At 43.4% G+C, this 16,746-nt stretch overlaps 1 protein-coding gene across 4 annotated transcripts in view; it reads left to right on the forward strand.

Moving 5' to 3' along the window:
- Positions 1–6,419: 6,419 nt before the first annotated feature.
- Positions 6,420–16,746, forward strand: part of EML1 (EMAP like 1) — an 80,034-nt gene continuing 69,707 nt past the window's right edge. For all 4 annotated transcript variants that reach the window (XM_084288558.1, XM_084288559.1, XM_084288560.1 and 1 more), the window contains exon 1: positions 6,420–6,591. In XM_084288558.1, coding sequence (XP_084144684.1) covers positions 6,525–6,591 — 67 coding nt within the window. In that variant the 5' untranslated portion in view covers positions 6,420–6,524. The remainder of the gene's footprint in view (positions 6,592–16,746) is intronic.

The raw sequence follows: 16,746 nt of genomic DNA on the forward strand, positions 1-16,746 counted from the left end.
ACTACATTTTCCTCTAGCCTTGTTCTTCTGCAATACAATTCAGAATGCATTGATTTATATTCTTATGGCTTTGTATAAAGCAGATGCTAAATTCCAACAAAATATGACTTAAATATATGCATAAAATAGACCTCTGGAATATTTATTGTCACAGTTATCTCAGCCATGTGCCAGAGAAGCGCCCTTGTTCTCCCTTTTGGACAATTGCTGCAAGCATTTCTGAATACCCAGATGTCTGGAGCTGCCCAGGTTTTCAGTAGGTGCAGGAAAGATCCTTCTGCTGAGAGGGAATTCCCCCAGGGAGTGATGCAGATGTGTGGGGATCACCCTTCTGCACCCCTGGCAGTGAAATGCTGTGTGCCCAACCTGTGCCAAAGAAACTGTACTACAAAACAAATGAAGTGGGATCTTGAAGAGCTGAAGCTTTCAGTCTCTACGTAGGGCTGAAGCCACCAAAAATAGGGCTGCAGAGTAGAGCAGGAACTGAGGGAGAAAATAAATAAATAAATAAATAAATAAATATTTTTTTTTGAAGAGCAAACAGATTGTTTCTTTATTGATGCCATCCATCTTGCACCTCTTCACTTCAATCTCTCAGAGTATTAACATCTCCGAAATGCTGTCCCCACCAGCACAGATTGCCTAGAAGGTGGAAATGGAGTTGCATTCCTTTGCATTTGTAGTGCACATTGTTTCTCATCATAGTATCATTTTACTATCATAACACTATATCCATGGCTATAACAAGTCTGCATTTAGCCATAACATACATTGAAGTGCATTGAACCTAAGGTGTTGGAAGACCTTACAAAAATAAGGATATTTCTCTTGCAGATACTATGCTTGAAAGCATTTCATAATACACTGTATAAGTAATACATACCTTCAGTGTTTGTAGGCAGGATAGCCTAATGGTTAGTACACTTAAGTGGTAGTTATTCTGGTTTTATTCTGTCTCTTACCTCCCCACGTGGCTTTGGCTGTGTCATGTTTTCCCTCTCATTTTCCAAATGTGTAAAATAATGACAACATTCAGTTCAAGAAGTTGGTGCAAGTCTGAAAGCACCACCGTTTGCTGAGCCGCCTCCTGTCTTTGGACGGGAAGAGTCACAGATGTGCAAAGCATTATTCTTTCCATCTTCAAAGCACTCTTTTTGTACTTGCAAATCAATCAATTTGCAAACCGATATTATGTTTTTCTGAGCAGTATAATTAAGAACAATCTTATTAATTATAGAGAAAATTGCACAATTCCAATATATGCCATTCAAAACAACATGATGTAGACGGACTTATTGTAACGCGTTTTCATTTGGATAGTAAAACATGCATACCTTTGATGGTTTCAGCCCACATTTGTTATATTGTATTTTTAATGTGCTCAGACTGTGCCTGTGTAATGGTGATTCTCCCCTTACATCCCATCTTTCCCACATGCATGAAGTGCGCTTTGTAGTGACATTCATAAAGACCCCTGCTGTGGCTGAAACAGTGGAGTCCTGCTATTTAGATGAGTGATTATTCCAGCAGTTGAAGTGTTTTCATAAAGGAGACCGGGAGGCAAGTCTGCTACAGAGCAGTAGGAAAGGAAATCCTTATTTGAGCCTGTGATAGGACCCTGACAGAGAACCCCGCTCTAATACCTGGAGAAAGTCTGCTGGTGAGGAAAAGCCTCTTGTGAAGAATGAAGACAATTCATTCACCTCAAGAAATTGTCTTTGAAAAATAAAGCAAACCCTACTTTGTGCTTTCTGCTGCTCACTGAAGAGGAAGAACAAAGGCAAATAATAATAATAAAATCTGTTTTAATCAGGACTTAGGCAGGCTTCAGGCAGCTAAATCTAAGACTTAACCCCAGAGTCTGCCTGTGTTATGTGCCTGCCTCACCCTGAAAATGCCTCCACCTCCAGCTCCTTCTTCCTCACGCCCAGGCTGCCTGAGGCTACCAGGCTCCTGCACTGCGTCCTCCAAAATTTAGGCAGAGCACCACGCAGTGAAATGAGGCCTATGCTCCTGTGCGAGCTTCCTGACCACGTAGCTCCCGGAGGATGAAGAGCTGGAACAAGTGCCCATTTTTGGTTTTAAATGAGTGATTAAAGCACCCGCTGGAGAGGGGGGGCGATTCAGTTCCTGAGCCCTCCTCAGCGGGAGGAGATCCCCATTTCTAGCCCCGGTTTGAACCTTCTGTTCTTCCAGACACAAACCCTAAGCAGCTGTTCTCAGGAGAGGGCACACTGCCTGGATGAAAACACCTGGTTGTGGGTGGACTGCAGCACCTCGGTTCTGTGGCAGTGCAGAGCCCACACCTGCCCTCAGCATCACCCACCAGCTCCTCTGCTTCCTTCCCTCGCTCCCAGCTGCAATCCAGGGCCTGTCATCCTCTGTGACAACAGATTATTGAGGGAGAAGTGCACGTGCAGTACCTTATGTTTCAGGTTGTGCTCTGGGGCCAGGCACCTGAAGGGCAGGTGTTGCAGCACTGCTGTTTTTTCATGGATGAAAGCTATGACTCATGGAAGAAAACCTAAACTTGAACAAACACGCAATTTAAAGCTCCCAGGCCAGAGCAGAGGGAGACTGCTACATTAAGTGAGATTGCAAATGGTGAAACAGACACTTGTGCCTTAAATTGAAATGAAATGAGTTACACAACAGAGCTCAGCTCCTTTTGATCACATGGCAGTAAATGTGATCTATCAATCAGATGATTTCCAACCAGCTCAAGTGGCTCTTCAAAAGTTAGTCACTATAAAATAGATGCTATAATCATACTCTCTGATAAATTTTAGTGAAACCAGCACATCTGCTGACAGTGCTAGATGCTTTGCATGTTGAAGTTATCTCTAGCTACCAAATAGGCTCAGCATGGGCAGCAGCTGTCCAAACTTCTCTGATCTGTTCCATGGACATGCATTACATGAACCTAAAGAAAAATGTTTCATCCTCTGTGTTTAGTTGAGCCTTCACCTCTTGCAAACTCAGCAAAGAAGGGTCCGATGTGCCCAATCCCATTGGCAGTTCTGCACAGCAGGCTTTGCCACAGAGATCCAAATCCCTTACCAAGAGCCACCTCATTCCTCAAACAAGCTCACTGGAGGCGATGGCATCCTGCACAGACCCAGTAGTCAGAGTGTGAAAGGTAGCCTGTCAAAGCAGTCACCGAACGGCAAAAGCATCCTGATGCTGTCGAATTACAGAGCCAAAAAAATGACCTGGAAGGGAAAGTCACTTTTCAACAGTCCTTCTCCGCCAGCCAGATGGAGTGTGCTTGTGTTGTGCTTCTTTTCTCAATGATATTGCTAAATGTAAACAGTATTGGAATAAGGTTTATAACCAGTGCCTGCTATTTTAGTGACTTTAAAAAAGATACTGTAGCTCAGATTTTCTTTACTTCTTTGTGACTGGGAAAGCTTGCTATTGAGTTGAGAGTATTGTTAGCTGTAACATCACATTATAATACTCCACAATCCTATACTGTAGAGTGTTATGAATTGCAATGCTTCTGATATGAAACTACTACAGGGTATTTTTGGTATTTATTAGTAATGCAAAAGAAGTAGAAAAAAAAAAAAAAAAAAGAGGAATATATAAAACATCAAAATGCTTTGATCACTGCATGTAAATAGGGAGTGTAAGTGAGGTTTCTTTGTCCTGAAATTGGAGTATTAACTCCTGAAAATTCTGCTAGGGTTGTGTAAAAGCTCTTTTGTTTTCATGTACCAAATAGGTATTTGTAATACACCACTCAATACATGTGAAACTTAAATCATTAGTTACAAAATGCAGCTTTCAAAAAGGTAATGTCATACAGAGTTTCTAACACTGTCAACAGCAAGACACACAAACATACAACAAATCCCCTCGAAATACACCAATCCCACTGTATTGCTTAGGATGCAATTCCCAGTTATATCATTTAACATTTTCCAGTGCACTAGCTTGGACATGTACAAATGAATAAAACTATTGCTGACTGAAAATGGACTATAAAAAGAAATGTTTTCATTGTTTAGATGCACCACCAGAATTCCCACTGACACACTAGCAAATCCTTCAGATCCATTGTTCCATTGTTCACACAGCCAGATATAATTTCTTTTTGTTTGTGTCTTGTAGTGCAGTTTAGTGTAATAAGATTGTAACAGGTCTAGAAATCATTGCAATTAAATTAAGACAGTGTTTTCCTTTTCCAACCCTTGCCCTCTGAATATAATGGCATCATAACAGCATGTAGAGACGTGAGCTGAGATTATTTTCTGTCACATCACTGAGCTGATTTTCAGTGTGGTGATCTGATAGGCTTCACTGTCAGCTTCACAACACCTTCACAACTAATTTCAGTAGGTAATCTATTGTAAAGTTCAGGTATTTATTTTCCTTCAATGATGCCATGCTCAGATCAGGTTCAGATTTTATTTTCGAAGTGATTTTAATTTCCCCTCCCCAAAATGGAACTGTATTGCCCCTTTCTGTCCTTTCTTCTGCACTGGCAGACACTGTAAAAGTTACTGGGTGTTTATTTCTCTTATCTTTGTAGTACTCTCATTGACAACACTTTTCTTACTACTGATGTAATACTTTGGACATCCTTTTCCATTTAATTAATCTGGTATTGTAATTGCTACAGACCTATACAGAAACTGTTTTGACATTAAAATCACACACCACAGCATAGATCTCAGAGATTTTTTTTCCCCAAAATTTACACATCTTAAGGAGGTACAGATTAAGCTAACATTGACATCTTAGAGAAAGCATGCTGCTTGTGTTGAAACTGTCTCTAGCTAGTGAAAAATTAGCACATTAAAACACTTCTGAGCCTCAAAAATAACCTAATCATAGCAATAATCCTTTAAAATGAAGGAAATTCTTAATTAAAATCAGTATTAAAACTGAGTTCCACTTTTCTAATATTGTAACTTGTCTGCCAGGAATCTCATGCATGTTTTTGTGTTGGTGTGTGTATACTTTTTCAGAACAATATGATAGTTTGGAAAAGTTTGATAGATTATGCATAAGGCGGTCATGAGAAAACCTAAGGGACCTTTGAAGATGAGAAAGAATTATGGCTCACTTAAAACATAAAGAAAATATATTGTCCTTAGTATTTTTGAAGTCATTCTCTGTCTGTCTGTCTCTCTAAAACCAAGCTACCACAAATTTCCCTTATTTTATAGCCTGCAGCTATAAAAGGCAGTTGTTTTCATCAGATACAAGTTAAGCACCATCAGACTGGTTTGGAGATCTCCTCAACTTTACCGATATTGGCACCAGCAATTCAGGAGGGAGCACTTTTCACTCTGTTTTAATATGGAACTGATATCTCAGCCTAATTTTATAGCATATTTTTGTGTTAGCAGTGCCGTGGTTTAGTGGTTGGTGAAAAGACTCACATATACAGAGCTCTTGCCTGTAACTGGATCCACATGATGGAATTGCCATGCAAAAAGCTCCTTAAGGGACTGAGATGTGAGGACAACACTGTGAGAGCCTTGGCATTTTTCAAGATGAAAGGTGCTGTAGATATGCAATGCACTATTTTTCTCTAGAGGAGCTTGAAATAAAAATGGTTTTCAATCACTGAACACGTCAGCATCCTCAGCACAGGAACCAAAATTGATAGGGCATAATTTTACAATATTACTAACCATCAGTTTGGCACCACTGCTCATACAGCACCATGAATGGACAGTGTAGGAATGTACAGATACTTTATTTTAGTATCATATGTGGTGAAAGAGTACAGATAGCAGCACTGTTTGAACGAATAGCTAACACTATGGAACAGCACCATGAATTACAGCAGACATCTTTATTTTTTGAGGGCGCAGCGGCCACAACGCTATGTGGACAGAGGGGCCCGGTGCGGGCCGTGAGGTGCGGGCCCATGTTCTGGGGATCCCAGGCGTCGGGACAGGCCCTGGGGCGGCAGCAACCGTGCCGAGCCGAGCCGGGAGAAGCCGGGAGAAGCCGTGAGGAGCCGTGAGGAGCCGTGAGGAGCCGAGCCGAGCTGAGCCGTGCGGCCTGTCCCGGCTCCCCCGCGGGCCCAGCACCGGCCGCAAGCGGCCGCTCTTGGCTCGGCCTCGCTGCCCCGGGGCCGCCCCTCGCCTCTCGCCGCTCCAACCGAGCGCAGCCCCGGGGCCTCCCGCTCTGGCGGCCGGCTGAGGGGAGGAGGGACGAGGGAAGGGAAGGGAAGGGAAGGGAAGGGAAGGGAAGGGAAGGGGAGCGCCGCGCCCCGCCCCGCGGCCTCCCCCTCCCCGCCGCCGCCTCCCCGGCCGCGGCGGAGTGAATGTGTCGCCATGGCAACTGAGTGAGGCAGCAGCAGTGCGAGCAGGAGCAGCAGCAGCAGGAGGAGCAGGAGCAGCAGCGGCAGCAGGGACGGGAGCAGGGGCAGGGAGCAGGGGCAGGGGTAGGGGCAGGCCGCCGCGGCCCCCGCCGCCTCCGCTCCTCAGTGCGCGGGCGAGGCGGCAGCGGGCGGCCGGCGGGACGGGCGCGGCGGCGGCGGCGGCGGCGGTGCGGGCAGGATGGAGGACGGCTTCTCCAGCTACAGCAGCCTCTACGACACCTCCTCGCTGCTCCAGTTCTGCAACGGTACGGCCGGGGAGGAGGGCGAGGGCCCTGCACGGCCCCGCAGCGGAACGCGGGGCAGGGGAGAAGGGGGAGAAACTTCGCCTCCGCCGCAGCGCGGCCCCCGCAGGCTGGGGACGAGGCTGTGGGGACACCCCTGGGGGCTTGGGGACAGCCCTGGGGGCTTGGGGACACCCCTGGGGAGCACCCGGCCCGGGGCAGGTGACCCCCGGCCTTCCCTGCCCGGCAAGGGCGAGTTTTGGGTTGGGAAGGGCTGGGAGGAGTTGAGGCGGGCGGGTTGTTGTGAGCTGGTTATTTTTGTCCTTTTTTTTTTTTTTGGTTGGAAGAGGGGGCGTTTGCGGTCCGGGTGGGAGCGGGGAAAGGCAGCAGTTGGGCTCGGGATGGGAGAGGAGGAAGAAGGAAGTGAGGGACTGTCAGGATCAGCAGGGGAAGCGCTGGGGAGCGGGGCCTGGGTGGCAGCGGGAGCCCTTCGCTGCTGGTGCTGGTGGTGGTGGTGGGTCTGTGGGGGCTGAACATCCCCGCGAGTGCCTCCTGGAGAACTTGGGAAACAAAACCCGCTATTTTGAGGTTAGCTGTTGCTTTGTGTTTTTGCAGCAAGGTGATGAGCGTCCGCAGCCCCGTGTTTCGGTCGGCGCTGGTTTGCGGAGCTCGGCTTCCTCCAGGTTTCAGCCGTGGTCTGGGGCCGGCTGCTGCCTGAGCAGCTGGAGTCAGGTTAATGGCAAATTGCTCGGCCACAGCAGCTGCATCAAACGTAGCTTGCTTCTCCTCACGGAGAGGACGAAGATGATAGATTTTGCACGATTTTCCTTGTGGCATGGTGCAAGAAAGGGGTAGGCTAGCAGAAAACTTGGACCTTAAGATTTTGGGAGTAATTCTTCAGAACGTGATGGATTGGGCTGTGCATTGTGCGGGGATGCAGTGTTCTCCCAGCTCCTCAAGAGAGGAAACTATGACTGGGTACGGGGGTTGTGCGCTAATAGCAGATGCCTGTTTTGCCTAATCTTGGTAAATATTTCATTGCAAGCATTTTTATAAAGAAAACATGCATCAATTTCTCGCAAACTTTGTACTCTAATCCATTTATAAGCAAGCTGGCTTCCTAGCAAAATCTCTGGGCTCTGCTTTTCCACTATTCATGATAGCAGCATGCATGTGGGAACAGGAGGAGTAACAACACTCAATAGTTTGAATAAGCAGAGGATCTTATTTCCGAGAACTCTCGCTGCTGCTGATTTTGTAACTCTAAGCACATAGCATACATGATGAAAATATCCCCTCCCCATTTACGCTGTACATAGGTTTTAAAATCTTCGTTAATCCTTAAGTTTTATGCTCTAGAATGGGTTACTGAAGAGATTACCTGCCTACTTGTCATATAATTGTAGATAGCGAGCTCAAGAGACTGTTGTAAACCTGTATTGTTCTGTGTTTGTAAAAGAAAGTGGTTTGATTCAGAAGCCTTTCCTTTTATGAGTTAGCCTTCAGTGAGACTATATTATGCGAGATGAAGCAGAACAAGAGAACTGGGTCTTTGAATAGTGCCTTGAGGTGATCAGATATTTCACACAGACACGCATGACCCATGAGGAAAAAACTACAGATGAAGGGTGCCAGTGAAGGTTTTGAGATTGAAAGAGGAAAAGAAAATTGCTTTGGAAGGAAGTGGAAAGCTCTTGCAAGTAGAATGGGTGCTGTGAAAGACGATGCGGAGTTGTAAGGAGGGTAGGCATAAAGAAGAACCAAACAGAGCGAACAGGTGATAGACATTTGAAGACAAATGTGATTTCAGCATGGGGTAAAGTGAAATAAAGAAATGGCTGGTAAGCACTTGAAGTGATCATCATTGTACGCTGAGAGGATTTCTGTTCTGAAGATAGAAGAAAGGGTTAGTTTTCCAAGGAAGGCCATAATGGAAATTTCTGATCACCTAGAATCGGAGAAACAGTGAAGAGACTGCCTGCGTGTCTTGTGTCAGGACACATCGGGGTGCAGAGCCAGCACTCCTGTAGGAACAGCCACAGATAACCTGTGGCTGCACAGGTGGCTCAGGGCAGCGAGCAGGCTCTCGGCTTGGCATGAGGATGGCTGCAGCTTGTCCCCTTGCCCAGTCCCTTCTCCCTGCCCTGGGCAGCTGGTGGCTGCGGGGAGATGGAGGGGAGGAGGGTGGGCTTGTGGTGGGCTAAGGAAACGGGGTCTTGGCCCTCAAGGGACCTGGTCTGGGGGGAAAGGGGCAACAGGAGGGCAAACTGACCCCAAGCCGCCCTTCTTCTCTAGAAACCACTCAGCGTTCAGGAGAAGAGTTTTCTTCTTTAACCGTATACAGATCTGGTCTGCGTGGTTGTGTAGTAGCGTGGTTTTACGGCTTACAATGCGTACGAATATCAGAAATGGAGGGAGACGGGAGAGAAGAAAGAGGCAAGGAAAATAGTTGCGTTTTGAGCTGCATGTCGAAAATCTAGGACAAATATTTAGCACAGCTAGTTCAAAGACACCTACTTTCTTCAACTCCGTTTTGCAGAGCAGTGGGGTAGAGTTGGCGTTTGAGAGCCACTGTGCTAATGGATTCAGGTGTCACTCAGAGGCAGCATCAAAGCAAGAAACACAAACTTGCAGTATGATTTTTAGGTTATTTCATTCTGCTTTCCTTGGGTGTGAACTTGGAGGAAATGGTGTGTGTCTACTTTATGGAGTCTATCACACTCATTTGCCATCTCCCTTTCAGAGGACAGCCTCTTCGGATGCACAAAACATTTCTGTTAGCTGGTATGCCTATTCTGTTTGCTTATTTTTATTTTATTTTTTTTAAACGACAACACTAAAATAACTCATTAATGCCTGTCTAGGGATGGTTCTCAGCTTGCATCTCACTTCCCAGGTATTGAAGAACACTTGGTTTATTTTGCATGTTGAAAAGTAGAGTTTGGATTATTAACCATGCCAGCTTATAGATCCACTCCCTGGTATTGATGTAACTTTTATGTGGTTCTTGGATAGAAAGCTGTTATATTCACCCACAGTCAGGCAGTGCTTTAGTAATGTATTCCTTAAACTGACGGCACAAGTGGTACAATGCTAGTAAGGCAGCCTAGTGTTAAGCTTTTAGTGTCTGAACAAGAACTTGCAGAGAAAATCATGGTGGGCATGAAACCCCACAGAGCAAGGTGCATACTGCAATTAGGTACAGGGCTCGTTTTGCCTCCTGGTCACTCTGCCACTCAGTAAATCAGCTGTAGCGATTATAACCAAGTCAGGGACACAGGTGGGATGGATGTGGGCAGAGGTTTGTGGATCCTCTGCCTGCAATTCCCTGTCTGTTCGTAGTTGTAACCATGATCTAAGAAACATGGCCTGCTGACAGATGTGGACTTGGTTATTAAGTGAGTAAAATAAAAAGGGTGGAATTTGTGCTTTGTGTTCTACAAAATGCCTGTGTGGACTTCGAAATGGAAGTGGGAATTTACCCTTGATTTGTTTACAACCTGTAGCATCTTCTCAGTATTCTTCACTTGGCTAGTGGGGAAATCGTAGCTGTCAAATGGTCACCTCTGCAAACATGGGTGTCTTGTTTGACAGAAGCATCACATTTAGAATACCTGGATAAGGCAGTAAAAAAAAAAAAAAGTGGAAAACAAATTCTAAATGAAATGGATTTCTTTGTAAAGGAAATTTTGAAGTGATATCAACTATATCAACATCTATTAAATAAATAAAAAAACATAAAAACAACCTTTGAACTTAAAGGAGTAAAAACTCTTTTTCAGTCCTCCCTCTCCCCTTCCCAAATCTCCATTTCAGTCTTCCCCCAATCTCCATTATTTAGATTTTTGACTGGTAATAGTTTTTATAACTGTCAGTCACCTTTTTTTTTTCCCCAAAATCGGGAGAAGTGAATTGTGTAAATCCGTTCATGTCCTAATTTTGGTCAGTTTACTTCCAATTTGAACCTTCTGCTTCTGTAATTATCTGCCTTTCCTGAAAATAAGTTGAATATGTGTATGTTTTCTCTGACTCATTTATCTGCAAGTGGAAGGATGCTCTGTCGGTGAGGAAGTGAACTCCACAAACAGGAAACATTTATGGACAGTATTATTCTGGCAGTTTTCTCTTCTTTTGCAGGTGACTCTCTTACTTCCTCTCCCTGACCTTCCAAAACATGTCCAGTTACTCTCTTCCTACAGCTGGACCAAAATTGCATGATATCGTATGGATTAGGGAGTGAGGGGCAGTAAGCTGAGCCTTGTAGTTTTCAGGTCACTAGATCAAATCCGTCAAGGTTAGAAGACTGCGATTTGTTTCACTGCGATCACTTCCTAGGAATAATGCCAAGTGAAATTGGATTGTCTCGTTGGACAGATTCATACCCCATGCAGATGAAAAGATGTTGAATACATCTTCAAAGCAATGTTAAGAACTTGTCAATAGCATTACTCAAGTTTGTTGTTTTTTCTTAGAAGCATACAACAGGGTGTTGAGAGAGGCAGACGTACCAGACTTTCTCATACTTTGTCTTTGGACCTGCTCTCTCCAGGCCAGGGGCACATTTTGACCTCGTGGAGGTAACCTACATGAAGCATCTGCCAGTTTGGTAGGACAGGAGACTTTCTTAGCCAGACTTGCTTGGAGAACGTTTTCTCATTTTTCTTTTCATTGCAATTTGTTCTGGCTTTTACAGTTGAAACCTTAGATATAACCGTGGCTTGGACTCTGCATTAAATGTCTGTTTCACATATTTTGAAGCTCTGTAGCATGTAAGATGAGCTTTGATCAACCAGCTTCTAGAACTCATTTTCTTCTATCCTGGAATTAAGGGGAGGGATAGCATATTTTTGTGTGCCTAGTAATTGAATGCAGAATAAATCATACACTCTGAAATAAAAATAACTTGCTGTAATGGGCGCTTTCACAATATATATTGTTAGACTATTAAAGCTCAAACTATTATTTTTAGTAAGGCACTATATAAGTAAAATGAATTTGTCGCCCTTTAATTAGCTATGTGTTTCCAAATCATAAATTATTAAAGCCCTTTTTAGTCATGAATAGTGTTAATTGTAGTTACTAGAGTTGGGGAGGGGGGGTGTTTTTTAATAAGCTTCTAAAAACAAATGAAAATATAGATCAGTTGTGAGAGAATCCTTCTGTCTTAGTCAAACCTCAACAGAGAGGCTGTGTCAGTGTTAGGAGGATGGAGAGAAACTGCAAGTATCAAGTATTTTATCATGAATAAAACAACATACGGAATTGTAAATTAAAGCATTGGGCTCTCAGCAGAAAAACATGCTTTATCTGATCTTCAAGGTTTTTAAAAAATTTAATAGTGCTTTACAGAACTGATGAAGTGAGTGTTTTAAGTTCTAATTAAGAATACCCAAACTCAGATTCTTCTATTGAAGCTTAAACCACGTGCAAACAATTCAAATAAGGCTTAAAATTATATTAGAAGTACATTATTAAAAAGTGAATACATGAGGAGGGAGAGAGTGAGTTCTCCAGTCAGTGACATACATTTTAATAGGCTTTATCCTGACTTCCCTTGTTTCTTCTTTCCTTAGAAATTCAAGCTGAAAATCCTAAAGTTGATGCTGCAGCTCTTTTGTCAAAAGAAGTTTTGTTAAGCTGTAATGAAGAACCTGTCTTTTGATCATTAAAATCTCGAGGAAGATGTGAGAGAATAAGTAGGAAGGTCGCATGAAGTGCTATAATGACTGTATTTTTGTCGGTGTTTGCTGTTTGCAAATGACACTAATTGGGCAGCCATAAGGTATTGCAAAAGCTGAGAGGGAGTACGGAAGGAACTTGGGACGATTTTTGTTCTTCCCTGAAACACAATGAATGTTCATTCATTACATAATTAAAATGGGGAAGTAGCTCCCTGAGGTTTTTTAGGGGGATGGGGTGGGATAATGATATGTTAACATGATTTCACTAAATTAATTCTTTGGAAAGTAATTAAGTGAGATTGTCCACACTCCATTACTTCCAAAGAGTAAAATCTGACATGGTCCATCATTTTCTTGTCTTGCTTTGAAATGACTGCTTATTGAATACATATAACGCTCATTTGAAAACTAGTAAGAGAGGTCTGTAACGCTATTTTTTAGATGATGTGACATACAAAATTACCTTTTGGGTCTTCAATCTGAAATGAGCAGCTCATAGTGATAGAATAGCTTGCTTTTCTTAATAGCATAGACATTGTGTTTGATTGGAAACTTGTGGAAGCTTCCTACAAGAAGGGAAGAAGAATTTATTCTCTGGTTTAAGTATAACTTTTATAATCTGTTGCAGGTCAATATATGAAACGCTGCTTGTAGTCATCTGAGAGTTAGGAGCCCTTTCAAAACACAAGGTTGAGCGAAGCTTTCAAATCTGAAGTTTGTAAGATACAGAATAGTATCTTAGTACATTCCAGTATGTAAATAAATAAATAAAAAAGGTAAAGAAAGAATCATAGTTTCAAGCTACTAAAGGCAAATATTTTTAAATGAAAACTTTGTAACAAATCTTGTATTTCATGAAAACTCAATGTGTTCTTTCAACTGTGGTAAAACAAAACAAACAGAAGCAGCTTTTGAGACTTGCAGCTGTAGCTCCCCTTCACCAAGGTGACATGGCAGGGCAGCGGTGAGTTAATGTCTGGAGTTTCCCTGGGGTCAGCAGCATTAGGAGCATCTTCCCCTCTCCTTCAGGAAAAAAATCATTATGAAACGTGCAAAAGATGCTGACAGACAGTCAGCTTCATATTTATTGTATGTTTGCTAGAAACTAATACTGTTCTGTTGCTTCCTTTCCCTGTCCAGCATTTTGCAAACCTTGTACTTTCTGGAAAGAATCCTCCCAGCTCCCAAATGGCGATGCTGCTTGAAATAGCTTGGTGGGTCTGGCAGGTGGGTCCTCTTTCTGACCCCAAAGTTAGCATGTTTGGCTTCGTGTGTTAGGTAACGTGGTCCTAACAATCAACATCTAGTGAATGCAGTGGCACAAGGTGGCTGCTTGGATGTCAGCAAGCTCTGCTGCTAGATGGGTGGTCTGGCCAGCTTGGCTGGGTCACAGGGGGCAACGGGGTCTTTATCTAAACTGTTCAAAACCTCACAGGCATTAGCATGGCCGGAGACTCAGGCTGATCTTTATTAGAACCGATGTCTGCATTTTTATGTTAAAGAATATCTCATTTTTTTTGCTGCACTTCTTCCAAATATAGGCCAAAATAATAGGGTAGTGACAGCCAGAACTTTGCTCAGCTAATGTGAAAAATCAGGCCATCTTTTTTAGGTTTATAACTGTGAACTCAAAAAATAGAGTTTTGAACAGAATTGAATTTTAAAATTGAATCTAACGAGTCTATGTACATGGATTATCTGAGGCCTGGATGCCTGGATTTAAAGCATATTTAAAATAGCTCAGAGCATAACACAGTAAAGAATTGCTGATCTGTTGGGGGCAGGAGGTGAAATCCTGGTGCTGTACAGCTCACAGGAGTTTGGCTGCAGACTTCAGTAGGACTGTGATTTCAAACTCTGAAAATGCTCACGGTCAAACTCTAGTTGAGTCTGAGAAAATAAGGATTCTTACAAATGTTGTCCCATAGGAGGGAAAAAAAAGACACCACTGTAATTTAGCTAACTGTATAATGCCATGCACATGGGGAGGTATGAGGGGAGGCATTTTCCTTTTTTTTTTTTTTTTTTCCTTTTTATGCTAGACAGTTTGTGCATGTGTCTCATCCCTGTGGTGGCTGTTTTTCAGTTTGGAAATTAGTAATTTCCTCTGTTCAGATATCTTAGTGAGCTAATTAGGGATCCTTTGGGACTAAAGGATTTATACATACAACTTTTAAGTTAAGCATTTATATGTTTTCCCTGGCTTGAGGCTTTTCTCTACTAAGAAATGAGAAGAGATCCTGTTATAAAACTTGCTCTTTTGGCATGTGGGATGGCAGATGTGCAGGTGGGGTCAGCTACTGGTGGCATGCAGATGCATCTTTTCTTGAATGGTGTGCTGCGGGATGTGCAGCTGAAGTGCAGGACACTTTAGAAGAGATACTACAAGATACCCTAGGTCTGCTATGTTGTACTTCAGCACTCCACATTGGCAGAAAACGTGGGACAGTAGGAAGACATCTGTAGAGCACATGACCATTGCACAGGCACACTCCTGGTCCAAACTCAAACATAAAGGTGGAGCCTGGCTCTTCCCAGTGGTGCCCAGTGCCAGGACAAGAGGCAGTGAGCACAAACGGGCACACAGGAGGTTCCTTCTGAATGCCAGGCAGCGCTTCTGTGCTGGGCGGGTGCCACAGCACTGGTGCAGGCTGCCCAGAGAGGCTGTGCAGTCTCCCTCCTTGGAGATCTCCAAAAGCCACCCGGACGTGGTCCTGTGCAGCCTGCTCTGGGTGGCCCAGCCTGAGCAGGGGTTGGGCCAGGTGCCCTCCAGAGGTCCCTGCCAGCCGCAGCCATGCCGTGATTCTGTGAAATACCAAAGTCAGTGGGCGTCGCTGCTGTGGCAGCTAGCGCCAGGGCAGTTGTGCTGTCTCCTCCTTTGAGAGATGATGTCTCCTAGCCTCTAATTTCTTACTGTCAGCCTTTCTAATGGGGAAGGAGTATGGTCTGGTACACTGCTTGTGAAAGTTGCTTACTCACTGTTCCAGTCTGCACTTTTTTCTGGGATTCTTCATCCTGTGAACAAGTCACCACAGGGCTTGTGTTGTGCTTCAGCAACAGTTCTGCAGGTCCAAAGATTTATTCGCAGTTGTTTTTCACAAAGCTTATTAAGGTTACTGATGGCATTCAGAACTGAAAATTAAATGCTGTTGACTCCTTTGAGCAAATACTAATGCATTGGACAGAACGAAAATCAAGGCTTTAAATTTACAACTGTTCAGCTTTGTCAGAAAACCTAAGCTCAGTCATTTTAAAGGGTGTGAGTATGTGTGTAACAGACTAGTGGGCCTTTTTATTATCTAATAACTCGGTGTTTCCACACCTGTTTTAAATAAACACAGTCCCAATGCTAGTGGGGGTTTGGAGTGTTTTTTTTTCCTAATATGATTATTTAGTGTATGTTGGGTTTTGCTCTGATATTTTTTTCAGGACATTATCTGAAAGACTTGAAATAAGCACGTTATCAGCACAAGTTTGGAAGTAGTTTTTGTCATACCCATAGTCTTTCAGAACTAATCGTTTAACTCAGCTATAAATTTGTTATCTGAACTGTACTTCAACTGTCTTTTACGACCTGGGTGCTTGGATTTGGTTTCTGAAAACAGCAAAGAAACTGAGTCATGGGATTAAATATTCAGATACGGAGCTGAAAAATGTTTGCTGATGTGTTAAGCAAATGCTTTATAACCAAAATAAATTGCAGTTGGAAAACATGGATGGTCTCCCAGGAGCAATATATTTCTATTTACTCATTTTTTTTTTTTTATGGAGTTCAGTGATAAGACATTTAGGTGAAACTCTGAAGCAATGAACAGAACAGAATGGTTTGTTCTGATGTTGTCTCATGTGAGTTATTTGAGAGAAGCATTTCTGTAGCTGCGATTCCTAGGTAGGATGCTCTTGCCAGGACCTGAACCTCTTACATGAAGACATACTCCTGGGTGAATAATGTGCTCACTTCTAAAATTTGTTTAAACAAGGGGATTAAATACCAGGGCAACCTACCACTTCTGTTCCCCCAGGGCAAAGATACAAAAAAGGAAAAAGAATTTTTTTTTGAATGAAGCTGCTGCTTTTGATAAAATTTATCTGGTTTCTGATGTGTATTTATATAATAAGGAAATTATTTGAACTACTGGCTTTACTACAGCAGTGAGTAACACTGTGTTGTTGCAATTTTTCAATTAAATAATCCAACATACGTAGTCCGGGGGAAGAGTGGATAAGGGATGTGTAAGATAACAGGCTTGGTTCTTTAGGTGTTACAGATAAGAGGACCTATAGGGTTGCTCGGCGGTGAAGGTTAACGGGCCAGAGAGCTGGGGAAGCTGGGTGACTGTGGTGGAATATCCAGGAGACCGAGGTTCTCATTTTTGGGCCACAGCACCTCAGGCAGATAAGCGAACGTGAACATGCTGCTGCTCCAGAGAGAGGTCTTGCTTCCTCTCCTGCTCTGTGTGGTTTTACCCACTGAACGCTTGACAGACTAATTTGTCAG

The sequence above is a fragment of the Netta rufina genome, assembly GCF_964035555.1.
Source record: "Netta rufina genome assembly, chromosome: 5".
Classification (NCBI taxonomy): domain Eukaryota; kingdom Metazoa; phylum Chordata; class Aves; order Anseriformes; family Anatidae; genus Netta; species Netta rufina.